At 39.8% G+C, this 17,727-nt stretch overlaps 1 protein-coding gene across 1 annotated transcript in view; it reads left to right on the top strand.

The window, feature by feature from the left end:
• CNTNAP2 (contactin associated protein like 2) overlaps positions 1 to 17,727 on the top strand; it is an 816,026-nt gene that overhangs the window by 780,347 nt on the left and 17,952 nt on the right. Inside the window, exons 19-20 of the mRNA XM_030444894.1 lie at positions 6,681 to 6,926; positions 8,265 to 8,398. Of these exons, the coding sequence (XP_030300754.1) occupies positions 6,681 to 6,926; positions 8,265 to 8,398 (380 nt within the window). The remainder of the gene's footprint in view (positions 1 to 6,680; positions 6,927 to 8,264; positions 8,399 to 17,727) is intronic.

The following is a 17,727-nucleotide window of genomic DNA, read 5'->3' as shown; positions in this document are numbered from 1 at the left end:
TAAGGAAATGTACAGATCACCCACAGCTATGTCAGTCCTTTGGAAATGCCTGAAGTATATACTGAGTTTTCAAAACAGTGATTATAGGAGACAAATTTACCATGGACACACAGATCTGAGTAAGAAAGAAAAACAAGAAGTGAGGGAAAGAGTAATGTTACAAAGAAAGCAAAGCTAGAATAGAGATGTTAATTTATTCCCAAATGTTTTTTTTCTTATTTTGACAAAAATTATTGTGAAAAAGTAAGTAGAAATGGGAATGGTATTTTCCAAATGTTTGGGCAGTTTGCAGTTTTTGCAGGCAATCATTTCCCTTCCATTTTATAGGATATTCTCATTAATGAAATAGTCTTCTCAATACCTTTAAAGGTTTCATCACACTTGCCTGAGGTGCTAATGTCTCAGCACCTCTTTCACTATGCTTTACTTGGTACATATAGCCCTAATTGTTTTTTCTCAAAAGGCTCTAATCCTATAGTTTCACCTAAAAATTGGAAAGGGTCTTCTCAGCAGCAGCTGTTGTGTTAATGAAAGCTCTAGCCTCATAAATTGTTCTTCTGCTTTAACATTACCCATGGTACCAGGAATCCTGAAGGCAGGCTGGGTAACCAGTCACCAGATTCCCTCATGAAGCTGTCTTGGCACAAGGGGAAAGCTCCTGTCCTTTGACATTCTGGTTTCTAGCTCCTTCCTAGAGCTTTCCAAGTCCAACTTTGAAAATTCTTTCTTTTTCAAGTCCAACTTTGAAAATTACTTCGCAAATGTCCATAATGCTCCCTTCCCCACACTTAGAGGAAACCAAGTCTTTTTACCTGGTGGTGGGTTATGGATTGTATTTTCACACACCGCAGACACCTTCATTTATACACACCTGTCTTTGCTTTACTGTAACCTTTGCTCTTCTAAAAGCTAAGGGACTGCTTTCACATCAGCAGTTAATCTGATTATACTCTAGCATGATTATCCTCTAGCATGATTATCCTGTAAATTCCAACGATTACGATGTCTAGTGCAGCAGAAGTGAAGCAGCCACTCCTCTAGGCAATATCTTCCACTATGGTTAAATGCAGGAATTTCACCAGATTTCACTATGCTGTGCTGCTTCAAAGATGTATTATTAAGCATATCCATCACATTCAGGACTGTACACACAGTAGGCCCAGAGAATGTGAATCAGTGATTCCAGTTAGTTTAGCAAACAGTTTCTCATGATTTGAAGAATGGTAGTGGATATTTAGAATTTCTGTTCACTTGTCTAACTATATTATAGGAAACTGTTTCGGGTTGGAACAGATCACGTGTTGACTCACAAAGGGAAAAAAAAAAAAAAAATTCTACCATGCCATATTCTGTTATTCAACTTTTAGGTTTTTTCTGTACTGCCAAAATTCATTGTTGCCCAGCCTCCAAAAAAACCAAGTACAGTTATTTCAGAGAAGTAACCCACGTTACTTTCTCCTTTTTCCCCAAGTAGAAGTGACACAAGCCAGGTCTTGAGTTTACTAAGAAAAATGTGAGATGGCAGTTGTGAGGCAGTGATAGCTGTTATATTGCAGAAGGTAGATTCCACCTCTTATGGTGCAACTCTTTAAATGTTAAAATTGGCAGGGTTTTTGAGGGGTCGGTGGGTTTTTGGTAGCTCTACAGATCTGTTTCTTCATTATCTATTAGGAGTAACATTTTGCACTTGACTCCTGACAATCCCTATTAACATTCCTATCCCAGTTGTCAGTGCAGAGCTAATTCAATTGCCATAAACTCTGATGAGTTCTGTATCTTCTGTATACACACCTCCAGGTAGAATGTCTTGCTAAAGCTCTTCAGCATCTGTAGTGTAACGAGGCAACCAGGTGCCACTAATTGCCAGGGAGTGAGCATGAGCTTGTGTTAAGCCCACCTGTGCCCAATTAGGGTGGGCCCCCACTGCGCATGAGCAGGACCAAGGGGCCAATAAAAGGTGAGCACAGGTGGGGCTCACTCCTGAGCAAGCCAGCAGAGAGGCCAGTTGCTCTCAGAGCAACAGCACCGTTCCAGGCTGGTCAACCCTGTGGGCTATAGGCTCGGAGCACTGTTTGTGAGTCTCTGCTGGAACACCTGGTTGGCCCTTGAAGCGCCGTACCCTAAAAGAGGTTCGTTTTGCTACAAGCATCACCTGTGCCATGCTCATAATGCTTTTCCCAGGTAAGGAAAAAGTAATGGAGAAAGAAGACAAGATCTGGATGTGACTATGACTACCAGGAACATTATAACTGTCTGAGAAGACAAGAACCAACACTGCCATTTCACTGATGTTAAACCAACAGCAAAGCAGAATCAGGTTGCTGTTTATATATTCTTAGGTCTTTACAGTGGCCCAGAAATATCATGAGATTGTGGTATTTTTGAAAGACAAATGAGAGCATTTGTTGCGAGTTGGCTTTTTCCTCCAGTCTTTCAATATTCCTGATTCCAGACAGAATGAAAGTTTACAAAAATAAGAATAGCTCAGTGGGAAGAGAGAGACTAAGCAGGTGACCAGATAACTGTAACCTTCAAAGTAAGTTTGTCAGTTCTGAATCCTTGTGCATTTTGTGTGGAAGTTTTAGATTAGATTTTGCTTCATCCCTTTTCAAATTGAAGCTGTACAGTTTTGTAAAACTTTTCATGCTGAGGATATGCATCTTGCTTGATAAAATAATTTCTAATGATCCACAATTCCTTTTCAGGGTTCCTCTACAAATTAAGGTCAAACCTTTTCAAACTCTGTCAACAGAGGATGACTGCCCTATATACTGGTGTAGAGATAGATATCCCTTTCTGAAGAAAACCGATCTGTTGCCACCACATTAATTTTCCCAAGGCTTCTGACTCAAAAAGGCAATTTTCAGAGGAATCCTTCACCTTATGGTTGATCTCCCAAGACACATATTTTTCAGATAGCATTTGAAATACTTCAAAAGAAAGCAGAGGGTGGTGAATGGAAACCTCCCCCACATTTCAGCAGCCGGTTTTGTGCTGCATTTTAACCATTTTATTCAGGCAGTTTATATGGTTTCCTGAATCAAGGGCTTTCATATATCTTTTGTCAGACCTTCAGGAAAATGATATGCTTGTATCTTCCAAGTAGATATCTTTTTTTCATTGATCAGCCCTCAACATTTCCAAGTCATCTTATACCCATGTTCAGTATAGAGAAAACTATAATCCATTCTAGTATTTCCTAATAGTTTAAATAGCCTTCTCCTGTGAGCTGCATTGTGCAGCCCTGATACTATGACTTCAGCTTCATTCAGTAAAGATCATAATTTGTATCAACTTCTTTGCTGAGCTGAAATTTGAGGGGGTTCAGTATCTTCCTACTGAGGGCCTAATACAATCACACAACCATAGTGAACCTTCTTCTTGTCCTTTCTCTTATAAGAAGTGCTGGGCATGTGAGGAAAATTTCAAGGCTGTCACGGTTTAACACTGACCCAGCAATTAAACCGAATAACAGACACTCTCTATTAATCTGTCTCTCCTTGATAGAGAAAGGAGAGAGAATAAGGGAGAGAGACTTATGGGTTGGAAACTAAACTACACAACTTTAATGAAACAGTAATGATGAATAGGAAAAATTACTAAATATATACAAATATACAGGAAAATGGATACCACATTCCTCCCTCCTTTCCCCCAATAACTCTCACGTCACCACCGAGGCTGTAGGGCAGCCCTGGGAAAGTCCAGGCTGGACTCCTGGAGTCGGCAGCAGTTGGGAACCGGAGGCAGGAACACACAGATATGGGCTGGCACGGATCAGGACCACAGGCAGATGAACAGACAGGATCCTTCCAGGATGCCGGGTGAAGGAAGGGAAGCAGGAAAAGATCTGGCTCGGCCCACGTGATGCCTCAAATTTATACTGAGTGTGACGTATATGGGATGGAATACTCTGTTTGGTCAATTCTGGCATCTATCTTGTCCGTTCCTCCCTAAAGGAGGGTTCAGGTGGGGCCTCTGTGTCCTTGGCTCTGCATACCAGTCTCTAGCAGTAACTATAAACATCAAGTGTTATCAGTCCTAAAAGCACACACACTGCATGAGAAACTTGCTGTTAATTTCAGCAAATGCAACTACTTACAAGGGACTTAGGTAAAAGCAAAAGTACAGAAACAGAAATCCACCTTTATCCTGGCCCAAACCGGGACAAAGGCTCATGGCAATAGCTTGTGCACCTGTAATGCTGAAACTACTGAAAATTACATTGTCAGCATGGATCAACATGGATACAGAACATCCTTTGCTATGTCATGAAACCCTTCTAAAAGAAAAAGCCTTCCTGTTTCAGAAAGCACCGTTTACTTAAAGCTTTCTTTGTAATAATGAATATTTAAAGCACCTATTCCTAACATTTACAGCTCTGGAAAAACTACACTGCACACTTTTGCGTTCAAACCAGAGCAGTGATGAGGTCTAGCTGAAGGCTCCAGTATTCCCAGTGCAAGAGGCCCGAGGCAAGCATTGTTGTGGGGAATCCCAAAGATCACTTGTAAAATACAAGTCATAAAAAGCAGTAAACAGGCTAGAGACAAACAGAATTTTGCATTGGTGTGTTTTGTGTGTGTGCAGAGCCTACACAAGGGCCGAGGTCCCACCTGGCCAAGTTGCCACAGGCCAGGACATGGCACCCAGCTCAGACCAGCAGCTCTGCCAGCACCACAGCAGCATCACTGGTATAGTATCTGTCCAAGAAGCATCTTGCCTGGGCTACAAGCAGAAGTTAAAGAAAAATAAACTAGTAAGCACAGGGATATTTTTAAGCCACCTTGCAAATGCTTCCAGGTACAATATATATATGGCCTTATATTTTCAAGTTCTAATGGTTATCATCAACACTGCAGCTAAATTCAGAACATGTCACAACTTGAGGAAATATTTCCAGGATAGAGTTCTTTGCTTTTAATCCAGGAGGACTTGAGTCTACTGTAAAATATAGTTGTTAAACTGAATTGCCTGTCCCATGACTGTTTCAGGGTGGTTTAAGGTTCCTCTATAAAGTGATGGTTATATGTCTATCAGAATGATTAGATTATTTATAGCACCTTGAGACCACAACTTTATTCCTTGTTTTATATGGCTACACAGTGATAATGACTATGATTGCTTGATTTTTGAGAATTTTTATATGGTAACAGCAAAGCATAACACTTTTCCAGAACAAGATACAGCAAAATTCTGGAAAGGAGCATCAATAAAATCTATTATAATTTTACCAGTCTTCTTATTTTTTCTCTGCTCAGCTACTCTGAATAAAGTCTCCAATCTTGTTCCTGACTTGCTCTATGTCACTATACAGCTTTCAAAAGGGACATCTTTTTACAGATGTTTTGAGATAAAACCTTTGCTTAGAATTATGTGAATGCTCCTAGTGCTAAAAGGCAACAAAAAATAGATGTCTTTTAAAATTAAAATAATGAGTTGATTTTTCAGAAGTTGAGTAGATTTGTACCAACCTGTGGCAACTTTTCATCATATAGGAAGGATTGATAAAAGACTTTTTTTTAAAGACTGGTCACCTCCTTAAGCATAGCTTATAACTGCTCTTTAAATACTGTATGTGTATGCTATGTTCACTAGCATTACTCATCATCCTTTAGTCCCTTGTGGAATGCTCATAAATATATCTGCTTAATCAAGTTCACATGTAATTTATAAAGTTCCTTCAAAGATGTTGTCCCAGACATCAAAGCCTATCCAGGACCACAATGTCACTGAATTAATGAGCACCAGAGGAAGCCAGTGCAGACATCCCCAATAGATTTGGTAGGTTATAGACTACCAATGATAGGCAACTGTGCTGTGATTCCCTTAGGAGGCTGTCAAAGTCTTCTTTCACTGTAAGAATGTCAACCTTGAATTATGGTTTTAATGTTTAGAAATAGGCAGGACTGCATCATTACGAGAATGCTTTTTCAGCTGCACATATTCATTCTGCCAAAAGTACTTTCAGTTTCTGTCAAAAATGTTGAAATATGACATTTCATCTCATATTAGTTTGAAAACTTTGTCTTAATAGCATCTCCTGGGAGCTACAGTTTACATATCTCTTGCCTTCTTCCCCTTGATTTAAGCTTCATAGTTAATTTTATTTCCAGTAAAGGCATCCTGGTTATGCAGCTCTCATGAAGGACTCTACTAGCAATTGGTAGCTTTCTAGCATTTTGTCCAATCCTATTTAAAATCTCTCAGGTGCTGTAACTGCCATCAATCTTTTGTGAGGTCTTCCCAAATCCACTCATATTTGCTGGTCAAAATTGCTGTTTTTCCATTTTCTTGATAGTGTTTGCTTACCACTATCCCTTAAATCTACCTTCCTTGCATTTCCTTCTTTGGAACATTGTCTACTGCAAGCCTGCCTTCAATAAGAAAAAAATCTAATGGGTCTTCCTTCCAGTTTGTAGTACTGACAGGTGATATCAACATAGATGATCTGTGAAACCCAAAGGAAATCTTTCCTTCACTCTGTAAATTGAGGTACTCACTAATAAAATGGAGTTTTGATTCTCATTGGAAAATAGTGAAGGTCTTGGCCTAAGAATTGGCGATATTAATTAAATGCAGTAGTAGAAACATGCCCAGATTATTACGTTTGATCCAGTTTGATCCAAAAGGTATCTGCACATTTAATTTTATTTTTTTTTTTTTGTCTCGTGTTCAAGATGTTGGAGCATTTTTTGAAGAGGGAATGTGGCTTCGTTACAACTTCCACTCCCCAGGCACTAGCATGAAGGATTTAGTTAGCCGAACACTTTTGAGTTCTACAGATCCTGAGACCACAGCACCCGACTTCAACTTGAATAAAGAAGAGCTCAGCTTCAGCTTCAGTACCACCAAGTCCCCCTGTGTCTTACTGTACATTAGCTCCTATACCCAGGACTTCATAGCTGTGCTTGTCAAGCCATCTGGTAAGCAGCTGCTCTGGGCTCTCTCCATTTAAGACACTATTGATAATATAGGCTGGATGGAGCTCTGAACTAATGAGAAAGTCTCTTCAGCCTTCTCATGAAAAAAGGAAAGTACATGGGACCCGAACCTCTATTGTACCATAGTAGATTTTGAATTGATGTAAACTCTTCATTTAGTGTAGCTTCATTATCAAAATGAAACAGGAAAACAAAAAGCAAACTGCCTGCTGTAACAGTCAGATCCATACCATGACCCAGCATTATGGACAGAGGATGTAGGCCCTTGAATTGATGAACTGATGCCAATATCACCAGTAGCCAGTGTAAAGTGCAGTTTATGGCTCTTCTGAAAATCTGGCTACTTTGTAAAATATGAATATAGCATAGTATAAAAAGTTGTAAACAATTTTTTGATGGTTGAAGGTGGACCATTTGCTACAGTATTAAAATCACATATAAACTGAATATACTTTGATTCCAAATAGTGCTTAAGTATCCCATGAAAATCATATTTAGGAAGATATTACTGTAATTCTCTTACACATGCCACTCATTTTGTTCCCTTCATGGGGAAGAAAGAAGGTACATGAGAGAAATCTCATGTCAGATATTGAAACAACTCTTATAAAGGTCAAGGGCTGCACTTCTGGGACAGAGTCTGCATTTTCTTTTTCAAACATCGTTCCTTTTAATCAAGTACTAAAATTTGGTAAGAAAAGCAGACACTTTGCTTTTGTTTAGAAAAGAAAAAATTATCTGGCAGTATGTCATGAATATCAATGAACCACTTTTGAGTATACTTTTCTAAAAATAAAGAATGAGCTTTGCATTTCACTATGCATTTATAAATTTCCATGACAGTCCAGACAGTCAACACTCAACAATAATTACGTATGAGAGCAAGGAAGTCCCTTGTGTAGATGTTGTGTCAGTGTGCCATTGTTGTAATTTTGCCTTTATTTGATACATATCAATGATCTGTTCTTTGGAAAACCCTGCTTTGGATAACTTCAAAGAGTTTTACTGCAGGAAGGGTAGTAATCGCAATAGTCAAGTGCTACTTGATGTGCTCGCTTTTTTACCAATGTTCAATACTGTTCAAGGCATAGCTCATATTTGTTTGGTTTTCAGTCTCTAGTGTTTACCTACTTTGGTTTTGAGATTCTGGTCACACTTCTGGATTACAAAGTAGAAGCAGTTTCAGCCCAGCAGTTTTATCATCTCAAACACTGATGCTTCTAGACCAGCTCTGAGAGCAACAGAAGTGCAATAGGATAACAGCTGTATGAAAAACTAAAGAGGGGCAAATGAGGGTGCTTTTCACATTTCTTTCACTAGGGAATCTGCAAATTCGGTACAGCCTGGGAGGCACCAAAGAGCCAAGTAACATTGATGTCGACTACAGAAACATGGCCAATGGACAGCCCCATACTGTAAACATTACACGGAGTGGACGGGACATAGCGCTTCAGGTAAGTTGAAGGTTGTTTTTATGCCATTACTTAGAGCTTGCAGCATTTTGTGTCTTCATGGTCTCCATCCATCTGAAGATACCAGTGGAAATATTACGAAATAGGTTCAGTAGATGGGTTGCCGCTTGTGGATATCACTCCTAAGAGTTAAGAAAAACTAGTCTCTCCTTCTATTCCATCAAGTCATGTTGTTCTGAAATCCTCGTTCTAGTGTGATAACAGCTGGGCTAATACAGGCATAGATGGTATCAGAGACATCTGGGCTGATAGATGATATGGTACTTAGAATAAACCTGCACCATTCAGTAACAGCAGCTGGAAGCCAGGACAGATGCCCTACAGCATCTTAAATGGCAGTAGAGGCTGATGCACTGACAACTAAATATCATGCTGGGAGTCCTGAGCCTGCAAATCAAAATAACTTTAAATTGAAATTTACCTTGCAGTACAGTCATCTCAGAAGAGCTGTTCTGCAAAGATGACCAGATGCTTAAGTATTTGTGCAAGAAGAATCTGAGACAGAGTATTATTACACACATATTTCTGCTTTATTTACATTTTGGTATGGCACAGGCAGAAACTTCATCTGTCCATATCTCAGAGTAGAAAACATTGAGAATACTATTTAAATATACTATTTAAAGAGTGGAGCACTGCAAGAAGCAATCAATGTTTTCAAGCAGCTTTCTTTCCCTCTGTGGTCATTACAGCACTTGGCTTTTATTTCCTGGGTGTCACATCCTTACATTTGGGTGTCCACATCCTTACATGGCATAAAAATGTCACAAGAAGGATTTATTCTCATCAAAGCTTCACTTCAAGAGCACTCAGTATTTTTGAGATCTTAAAGCAAGTTCTAACTTAGAATACCTGTCTTTTTAACTTACTTTAATAACACTGTAGTACCAGAGATTAAAAAAAATCTACAGCCATGCAATAAGTTGCTACAGCTTTAACTATGTGAACTAGAGTTTTACCATGACTCTCAGCATTTTCACTTGTATATAAAGACAGTAACAGGTTCATTATTGAACTCTGTGAGAAAATGCCCGATGCTAACAGGCAGAAGAAAACTCATTATTTACACAAAATCAGACTTATTGTCCAGTCAATCATGATTTGAGATGAGGTTTGAAATAAATACATCCGTAATATTGTATGCCCATAAGGTAACAAAACCACAAGAACAATATGTAGTGTTAATTGTTTTAATTAGCATTCTGTCCTTATTCCTGAAATACCAAGATGAAAAAAATGGTAGCAAATTATGTAGTAAAGATGACAAAGGTTGTAACAGAGTATATCAAAAGATTTTTTTTCTGTTTCATTTTTTTACACCCACTGACTGTAGATAATTCAGTAATTAGTTATACATTAAATAATGCACTCTCATTTGCTGGTTACTGAGAAAACAGTGGTTTCTCAAAGATAAGGTTAAGGGAATACACTTGATTTAGGTGTCAAGAGAAGCAATTTATCTAAAGTCAGGGACAAAGATTTGATTTTATGTAATTGCCATGACATGGGTAAAATTAATGTTTGCTAATACTAATTCCTATCCTTCATCTCTAGTAAAATAGTAGATATTAGTAACCATGGCACACATCCAAGGCTACATTAGTACACATATGTAGCAAGAAGAAGATGACAGAAGACTGGCAGATGAGAACCGCATTATCCAGAAAATTACATTTTAAGAGCTCAGCTTAGAAGAACAGCAAGTTCTACTTGTTTGATCAATTTTTATGGTGTTCATGGGTGATTAATGCTATTTCACACATCAGTAAAATATTCTTTTAAGAAAGCCAGGGACAAAAATTCCCTAACAGAAGTCAATGAAAGGCCTTCCAAAAGGTACTTGGAGCTTAAAGAAGTGCAATAGTTGCATCCTCAGAGCAAGACTCATACCCCCTGCTTCTGTGTTTATCTCTAGAGTAAAATCAGACTGGAATCTGGATCAAAGATGTTTCTGTTTGGTTGTACAAAGATATATCAGCATCTTGCAAAGGGGGAAAAAAGATGTTAATGTACTACTCAAAGTGCTAGTGCAACAGAAATGCAAATGCAGATCATTTTCTGGAGTAGAACCATACATTACATCTGCATATTTAATGCATAAGCAGCCATTTTATACTTAACTGCTAAGCTCTTTTCTCAATCAGAAATCACAAGAAAATATTTTTTGCTCAGATTTGAAAATCCAGAGTTTTTAACAAACAGAGGACAAACTAGCATCGAAAGCTATTGATATGAGAACTCTAGGGGGTGAAATAAATCTTATATTGATGTAGAATCTCATTCCTATAATCCTAAATTATATATGTTTTCCAAAATATAAAGAAATATAGACTCTGAACTTTGCATATTTCTTAATTATAATGATATTACTGATGTTGCAGCAGTCTAGGTCTTCAGTTCTCACAGGAACTCATGCTGTAAACAACAGCGGAATAGAATTCAAATCATACTCATCAGAATCACAATTCGATGAATGATTCACCAATTCATATTTTCTTAATTTTTCCTTTGGGCTCACAGAATATCCCTGAGCTTCTTTCAGTTCTGTTGATTTTATCCTTTACTGAATTTACTCAAATTTATTTTATAGTGTGACTTACAATCTTTCAGGTAAAGACAGCAATATATGTACACTGAAAGCTCATGAAGGAGCCATTGCTCCTTCTCTTTTGTGCATGATGGAATTGGCCACTGGCATCTATAAAGACAAGTAATCACATCCCCACTGAACCCCAGGTAACCAAAAGGCAGACAAAATGTTTTCATATTAAACTCCTTTCACTCATCAGTAAACAAGAGGGTGGAATATCCTTACCACAAAGATCAGAACATGGAGTCAGATCTTTTTTCTTACTAGCAGATTTATACAGTGGGAAAACCAGAATCCAAACAACCTTGTTTAGGGGTAGCGTGTTCCCCTGTGACTTTATGTTTGTAAAACATGACTGTGATGCCTTTCCTGCAGCTGCTGCAGAGAGACAGGGGGAGATGCTGAGGTACATAGAAGTTTTGCAAACTTTTACCTTCTTTCTGCATCAGCTGAAGCAGTTTCAAACCTTGAGACCTTTTGAAAGATTATTCTTTACTTTCTATTCTGTAAAACCACTCCATTGGAGAGGAATTTTCTTCCATATCCTTTTTCTTCTCACATGGTTTCAGCAGAGCCTGTATTGCAAGATTCACAGGACATTTCCATTTGTTCTGAATTTGGCCATGTCTAGGCCACATATTATAAGACCCAGAAGTTAAATGTCTTCATCACTCCACATCCCGATTTTTCTCTTGAAAATCCAGCTAGGGCATCCAAGGCATGAGGGAGTAGGTGCAGTCTCATAGCTCCCCAGTCTGCTTATTGAAGCAAAGCAGAAGTCTGCAGAGAAGACCTCACAACATAGGTTACATAGATTAGTTTAGGTGGAGATTATTTCCTTCTTCTATAATGTTTTTCCAGCAATCAACATGTCTTCCTTGATGTTTAAAATTGCTGGTTTTACACCAATTATTACTAGTATTAAAGAAACTAAGAAAGAACACACACACAAAAAACCCCAAACTAAAACAAAAAACCCCAAACTAAAACAAAAAACCCCAACATTAAGTATCTTTGTAGTCTAGCATTAAGCCTAAAAAGCCAAAACAGAAATAGGTGCGTTCCATTATATGGCAGCATAAACTGGACAAACTAATGTCCTGTCAAAGTTGTCTTTAGATAGCTCAGATATATTGCCTTCATTTTAATAATGTGGTATTATATGATCTGCTATTGGTTCTATTAACTTTTGTCCTAATTTATCTGTTGAAGAGAGCAACAAAAAGCCAAAAGATGCGTGAAAGAAGCATCAGAGAATTTTCTCAGCCAGCCTAAATAGTGTCCTCTTACTTCTCAGTGCTTCTATTACATTTTAATTTATGTATCTACATTTGCATTCAAAAATTATACAAATTTTGTATTTTTTATACAGTGTGGCAAATTAGCCCTGATAATTGAACAACTTCAGAAAATCTACAACATTATTAAGTGAAAAAAGAAAAAACCCTTTATTTTCTCTTTTTTTTTTTGCAATGTCTTTGGTCTGTATCTCATGGTGAATTGTTGCTAATTCCAATTCTCTTTGACAAAGAGATTTCATCATAAAAAGACTACTCGATTCTAAAGAAATGCAAAAGGCTCATCAGTGCACTCGAATCATCAAAACAGATTTGGAGTGATTCCTAAAACAAGGAATACAAGGAGGGATAACAAGGATAAACAAGGGATACAAGGAGGGTTGTCAGTAAAACCTCTGTGTTGGACTTCCGGAGAGCAGATTTTGGACTAGTTCAGAGTATACCCTGGGAAACAGCCCTTGAAAACAGAGGGGTCCAGGAGGGATGGACATACTTCAAAGAGCATATTCTGAAGGCACAGGAACAGGCTGTCCCAGAGTCCCGGAAGGCGAGCCGGCGGGGAAGGCAACCAGTCTGGCTGAACTGGGAGACTCTGAAAGAAATTAGGATTAAGAAGGGGGCCTATCAATTATGGAAAAAAGGGCTAACTTCTCAAGAGGAATTTAGGAATATAGTCAGGTCATGTAGAAAGAAAATCAGAGAGACAAAAGCACAACATGAACTGAATCTTGCTACCTCTGTGAAGGACAATAAGAAATGCTTCTACAGATACATCAATAGCAAAAGAAGAGGCAAGGAAAACATTCATTCTGTACTGGACATGGGTGGGAATATAGTTATCAAAGATGAGGAAAAGGCTGAGGTATTTAACACCTTCTTTACCTCAGTTTTCAACAGAAAGACAGGTTATCCTGTTGACAGCAGGCTTCTGGAGCTTGTAGAAGGTGATAAAGATCTAAACAGCCCCCCTGTAATATTGAAGGACACAGTCAGTGACCTCTTGAGCTGCTTGGACCCCCACAAGTCTATGGGACCGGATGGGATCCACCCAAGAGTGATGAGGGAGCTGGCAGAAGAGCACGCCAAGCCTCTCTCTATCATATACCAACAGTCCTGGCTCACGGGGGACATCCCAGACGATTGGAAGTTGGCGAATGTCACGCCAATCCACAAAAAGGGCCGGAAGGATGACCTGGGAAACTACAGGCCCGTCAGCCTGACCTCAGTGCCTGGCAGTGTTATGGAGCAGATCATCCTGGGGGCAATCACACAGCACCTGCAGGATGGGCAAGGGATCAGACCCAGCCAGCACGGGTTTAGGAAGGGCAGGTCCTGCCTGACCAACCTGATCTCCTTTTATGATCAGGTGACCCGTCTGGTGGATGAGGGGAAGGCGGTGGATGTGGTTTACCTGGATTTCAGCAAAGCCTTTGACACCGTCCCCCACAGCATCCTCCTGAAAAAGCTGTCAGCCCCACAGCTTGGACAGGAGCACCCTGTGCTGGGTTAGGAACTGGCTGGAGGGCCGGGCCCAGAGAGTGGTGGTGAACGGGGCTGCATCCAGTTGGCGGCCGGTCACTAGTTGGTGTCCCCCAGGGATCAGTGTTGGGCCCAGTTCTGTTCAATATCTTTATCGACGACCTAGACGAAGGGATTGAGTCCATCATCAGCAAATTCGCAGATGACACCAAGCTGGGAGGAAGTGTGGACCAACTCAAAGGCAGGAGGGCTCTGCAGAGGGACCTGGACAGACTGGAGAGTTGGGCCGATTCCAACGGGATGAGGTTCAACAAGGCCAAGTGCCGGGTCCTGCACTTTGGCCACAACAACCCCATGCAGCGCTCCAGGCTGGGCACAGAGTGGCTGGGAGCAGCCAGGCAGAAAGGGACCTGGGAGTCTGCATCGACAAGAAACTGAACATGAGCCAGCAGTGTGCCCAGGTAGCCAAGAAGGCCAATGGCATCCTGGCCTGTATCAAAACAGCGTCACCAGCAGGTCCAGGGAGGTGATTCTTCCCCTGTACTCAGCGCTGGTTAGGCCACACCTCGAGTACTGGTGTCCAGTTCTGGGCCCCTCAGTTTAAGAAGGATGTAGAGGTCCTGGAGCAGGTCCAAAGGAGGGCAACCAGGCTGGTGAAGGGACTCGAGCACAGGCCCTATGAGGAGAGGCTGAGAGAGCTGGGGCTGTTCAGCCTGAAGAAGAGGAGGCTCAGGGGAGACCTCATTGCTGTCTACAACTACCTGAAAGGAGGGTGTAGCGAGGTGGGAAACTGGACTCTTTTCACAGACGACCCATCAACAAAGACAAGAGGACACAGTCTTAAGTTGTGCCAGGGGAGGTTTAGGTTAGATATTAGAAAGAATTTCTTCACGGAGAGGGTGATTAGGCTATGGAATGGACTGCCTGGTGAGTGGTAGATTCTCCGTCCCTGGAGACATTTAAAAAAGACTGGATGTGGCACTCAGTGCCATGGTCTAGCAACTGCTCCGGTGGGTCAAGGGTTGGACTAGATGATCTCTGAGGTCCCTTCCAACCCGGCTTAATTCTATATTCTATGAATATTAATTGCACCTCTACAGAGATCTTCATCTGAAGAGCTCAAAGCACAATGTAAAACTAAAAACTTGCCTTCTGTCCAGATGAGCAGGGAGGCTGCAGGTTTGTGACAGTCAGAGCCAGTAAAAATGCTGGGTTTATGTACTGCCTTCTTCTCTGGATCCACTGTTCATTTACAGCTTCTGGCTTCTTGTTCTGGCTCTGATCTGATCCGATCCACAATATCCTAGTTCAAGGACCTAATCTGCCAGAATATAGCTCAGCAAAGCACTAGTGCCACACTAAGGAAGAAGGTGGATTGCAGTAAAACTGGCTTCAGAGTTGCACAATTGCCACCTGAATCTGCTCCTTTTCTGTTGCATTGACCAGACAGTATTTTCAAATATCTCAATATTACAAATATTTTTTTGCAAGGTTTTTAACTGACTTTTCAGCAGAGTTTACTCATCTTTGTTACTTCATTGGAAGGTCATGTTCAGTCATCCTTGGAAGGAAAATAGTATCTCCTGTTTGATTTGCATTGTCACCTTCTTGCTTTCTCCTAAATTACTTCTTTGCTTGAGAGGAGCACCACCTAACACCTGCACACCAAATTATTTCATCCTCAGGCTATTCTAAATTTGTAGGCATGTTTGAGCAGTTCCTTCCCTTTTTTTATGGAGTATTATTAACACTCAAGACAAAAAGATTGTGTCCAGGACTGAGAAGGTTTTTAATACAAAATGCAGGAGAGAAATATTACATTGGTATAGATAAGAATGCATCCAGTTCTTTATTCTTTCTATTATGAAGCCAATAGCAAAGTTGTATAGACTTTCAGCAGGGTAAGATTAAGCTTACAGCATTATTACTCCACTGCATTTTCGAAATTTTTTTTATTAAGTGTCTTCAGCATAAGAAAAAACTTAGTTTTATAACACACACACACAAGCTGGACTGAGAATGATACAAGCATAGATATATTCCGAAGTGTAAATATACCTTTTATGTATATAATACTTTTTATATTTTTGCAAGACTACTAAGATTATATAGGCATTGTATTTCCATTACAGTGATGTCTCTTAACCCCAAGACTCCTGTCAAGATTAATTTTAGTATCTTAGTGAACAGTAAATTAAAATAATGTTTTATTGAATTTCTGCTTAAATCCCAGCAACTTCAGATAGTGTGGAGTGGCATGGCATGACTTGAGAGCTGAATCTGCAAGCTGCTCAGAAACTTTCATCTGTGTTCATCTGTGTAATGCTCCAAGCCACACTCTGTGGCTTAATTGAATTAATTGACTTTCAAAGAAAAGTAATTTTTTAAATATCACTTTAAATCTGTAATTAATCCAATTCATGAAATCAACCTCTGTGTATGAAATTTTTATCATTAATTTGCCCGTTAAATAATGTAATAACTTTTTCTGACATATCATCTGATGCTTACTAGTTCCATTTTTATTATGCATTAATACAAAGACTGTGGTTGCTCTGTTCCAGCTGCTTGCATTAGAGCACCCACTGGATGGCAGTCACGTTACAACTTCGGAAAAAAAATTTCAGGTCGGTCCTTCAATGTCTGACCTAAAAAAGAAATCCTAGGTTAAGGGCATCTAAAATACTGTGTTCTTTTATTAGATAATGCTAGTTGTAGAACAATGACAGCAATAAAAGTAAGCAGACAGAAACCTTACTATTCCATCACTGTTCTTGTGGTGAACCATTTCATTTCATGTGCCAAAATCAGAGAAGGGCATAGCTCAAGCTGGCTGTTGAAAGCAAATCAAGTGTCCAGTGTTGGGACAAAAGATGCTAGAAATGGATCAGTAGCTGGCTTTATTGCTAGACAATTGCCTTATTGATGGCAAAGCCAGGAAATCAATATCAGCAATTTTAAGTGGAGTTTTTTTCAACCAGGAACAAAGCCAACCCAAAATTTCGATCAGAGTTGTTAAACCCTTAAAACCCTTAAAACAACTCATAACTGAACTCATTTAGAAATCTTTCCTAGGCTTTAATGAGATCTGGAAAATTTATGTGAGTAGATCTGTTAGTTATTATTTCAATACAGGAGGTAAGTTTAAAGTAATGTCCCTAGGCAATGAACTGACTGTATCTGTTAGGCCTTGAAATGTAACAGCATCAGAATCTCCTTGTTGCCTCCCAAGCTCCCACACATAGCAGGATCTTTTACCTCTGCACATGATGGTATGTTCTGACACAGAGGAGTCCCAAGGGGATTTGAGGTCACTGGAAGGATTTATTTATTTTTCTGATCTGGCCAAGGTCATTCCTAACTAAATGTCCCAAAGTAGGGGAGGGAGAGGGACACACTGATGTATCTTTGATTCCTTCTGGGCTGCAAATGAAAGCTGCATGGTTTCACTGCTGTCCTGCCTGCCTGCAGCCTCTTTTTTTTTGAGCTTTGCCACAGAAGTCCACTGTAGGACTCCAGCGTGGAGGTGTGCACATAGGCTTGCCTCTGCTGTGCTTTTCTTAGGCATTTCCCAAAAGAATCAGAAAAAAGGGGGAGTCACGAGAGGGAAAGAGTGCTAGTTCTTTGCCCTAACTCCTCTGTCAAATTGTCATGTTTAACACTGGCCGGCAATTAAACCGAGTGACAGATGTTCTCTATTAATCTCTCTCTCCTCCCTGATAAAGAAAGGGAGAGAGAATAAAGGGAGAGGGACTTATGGGTTGGAAACTAAACTACACAACTTTAATGAAAAGTAATGATAAATAGGAAAAATTACTAAATATGTACAAATATACAATATACAGGGAAATGGATACCACGTTCATTCTCCCTTTCCCCCAATAACTCTCACATCACCACGAGGCTGCAGGGCAGCCCTGGGAAAGTCCAGGCTGGACTCCTGG

The sequence above is a fragment of the Calypte anna genome, chromosome 2 (assembly GCF_003957555.1).
Source record: "Calypte anna isolate BGI_N300 chromosome 2, bCalAnn1_v1.p, whole genome shotgun sequence".
Taxonomy (NCBI): domain Eukaryota; kingdom Metazoa; phylum Chordata; class Aves; order Apodiformes; family Trochilidae; genus Calypte; species Calypte anna.
Note: the sequence above shows the minus strand (reverse complement) of the source record. Positions and strands in the feature narration are given on the sequence as shown.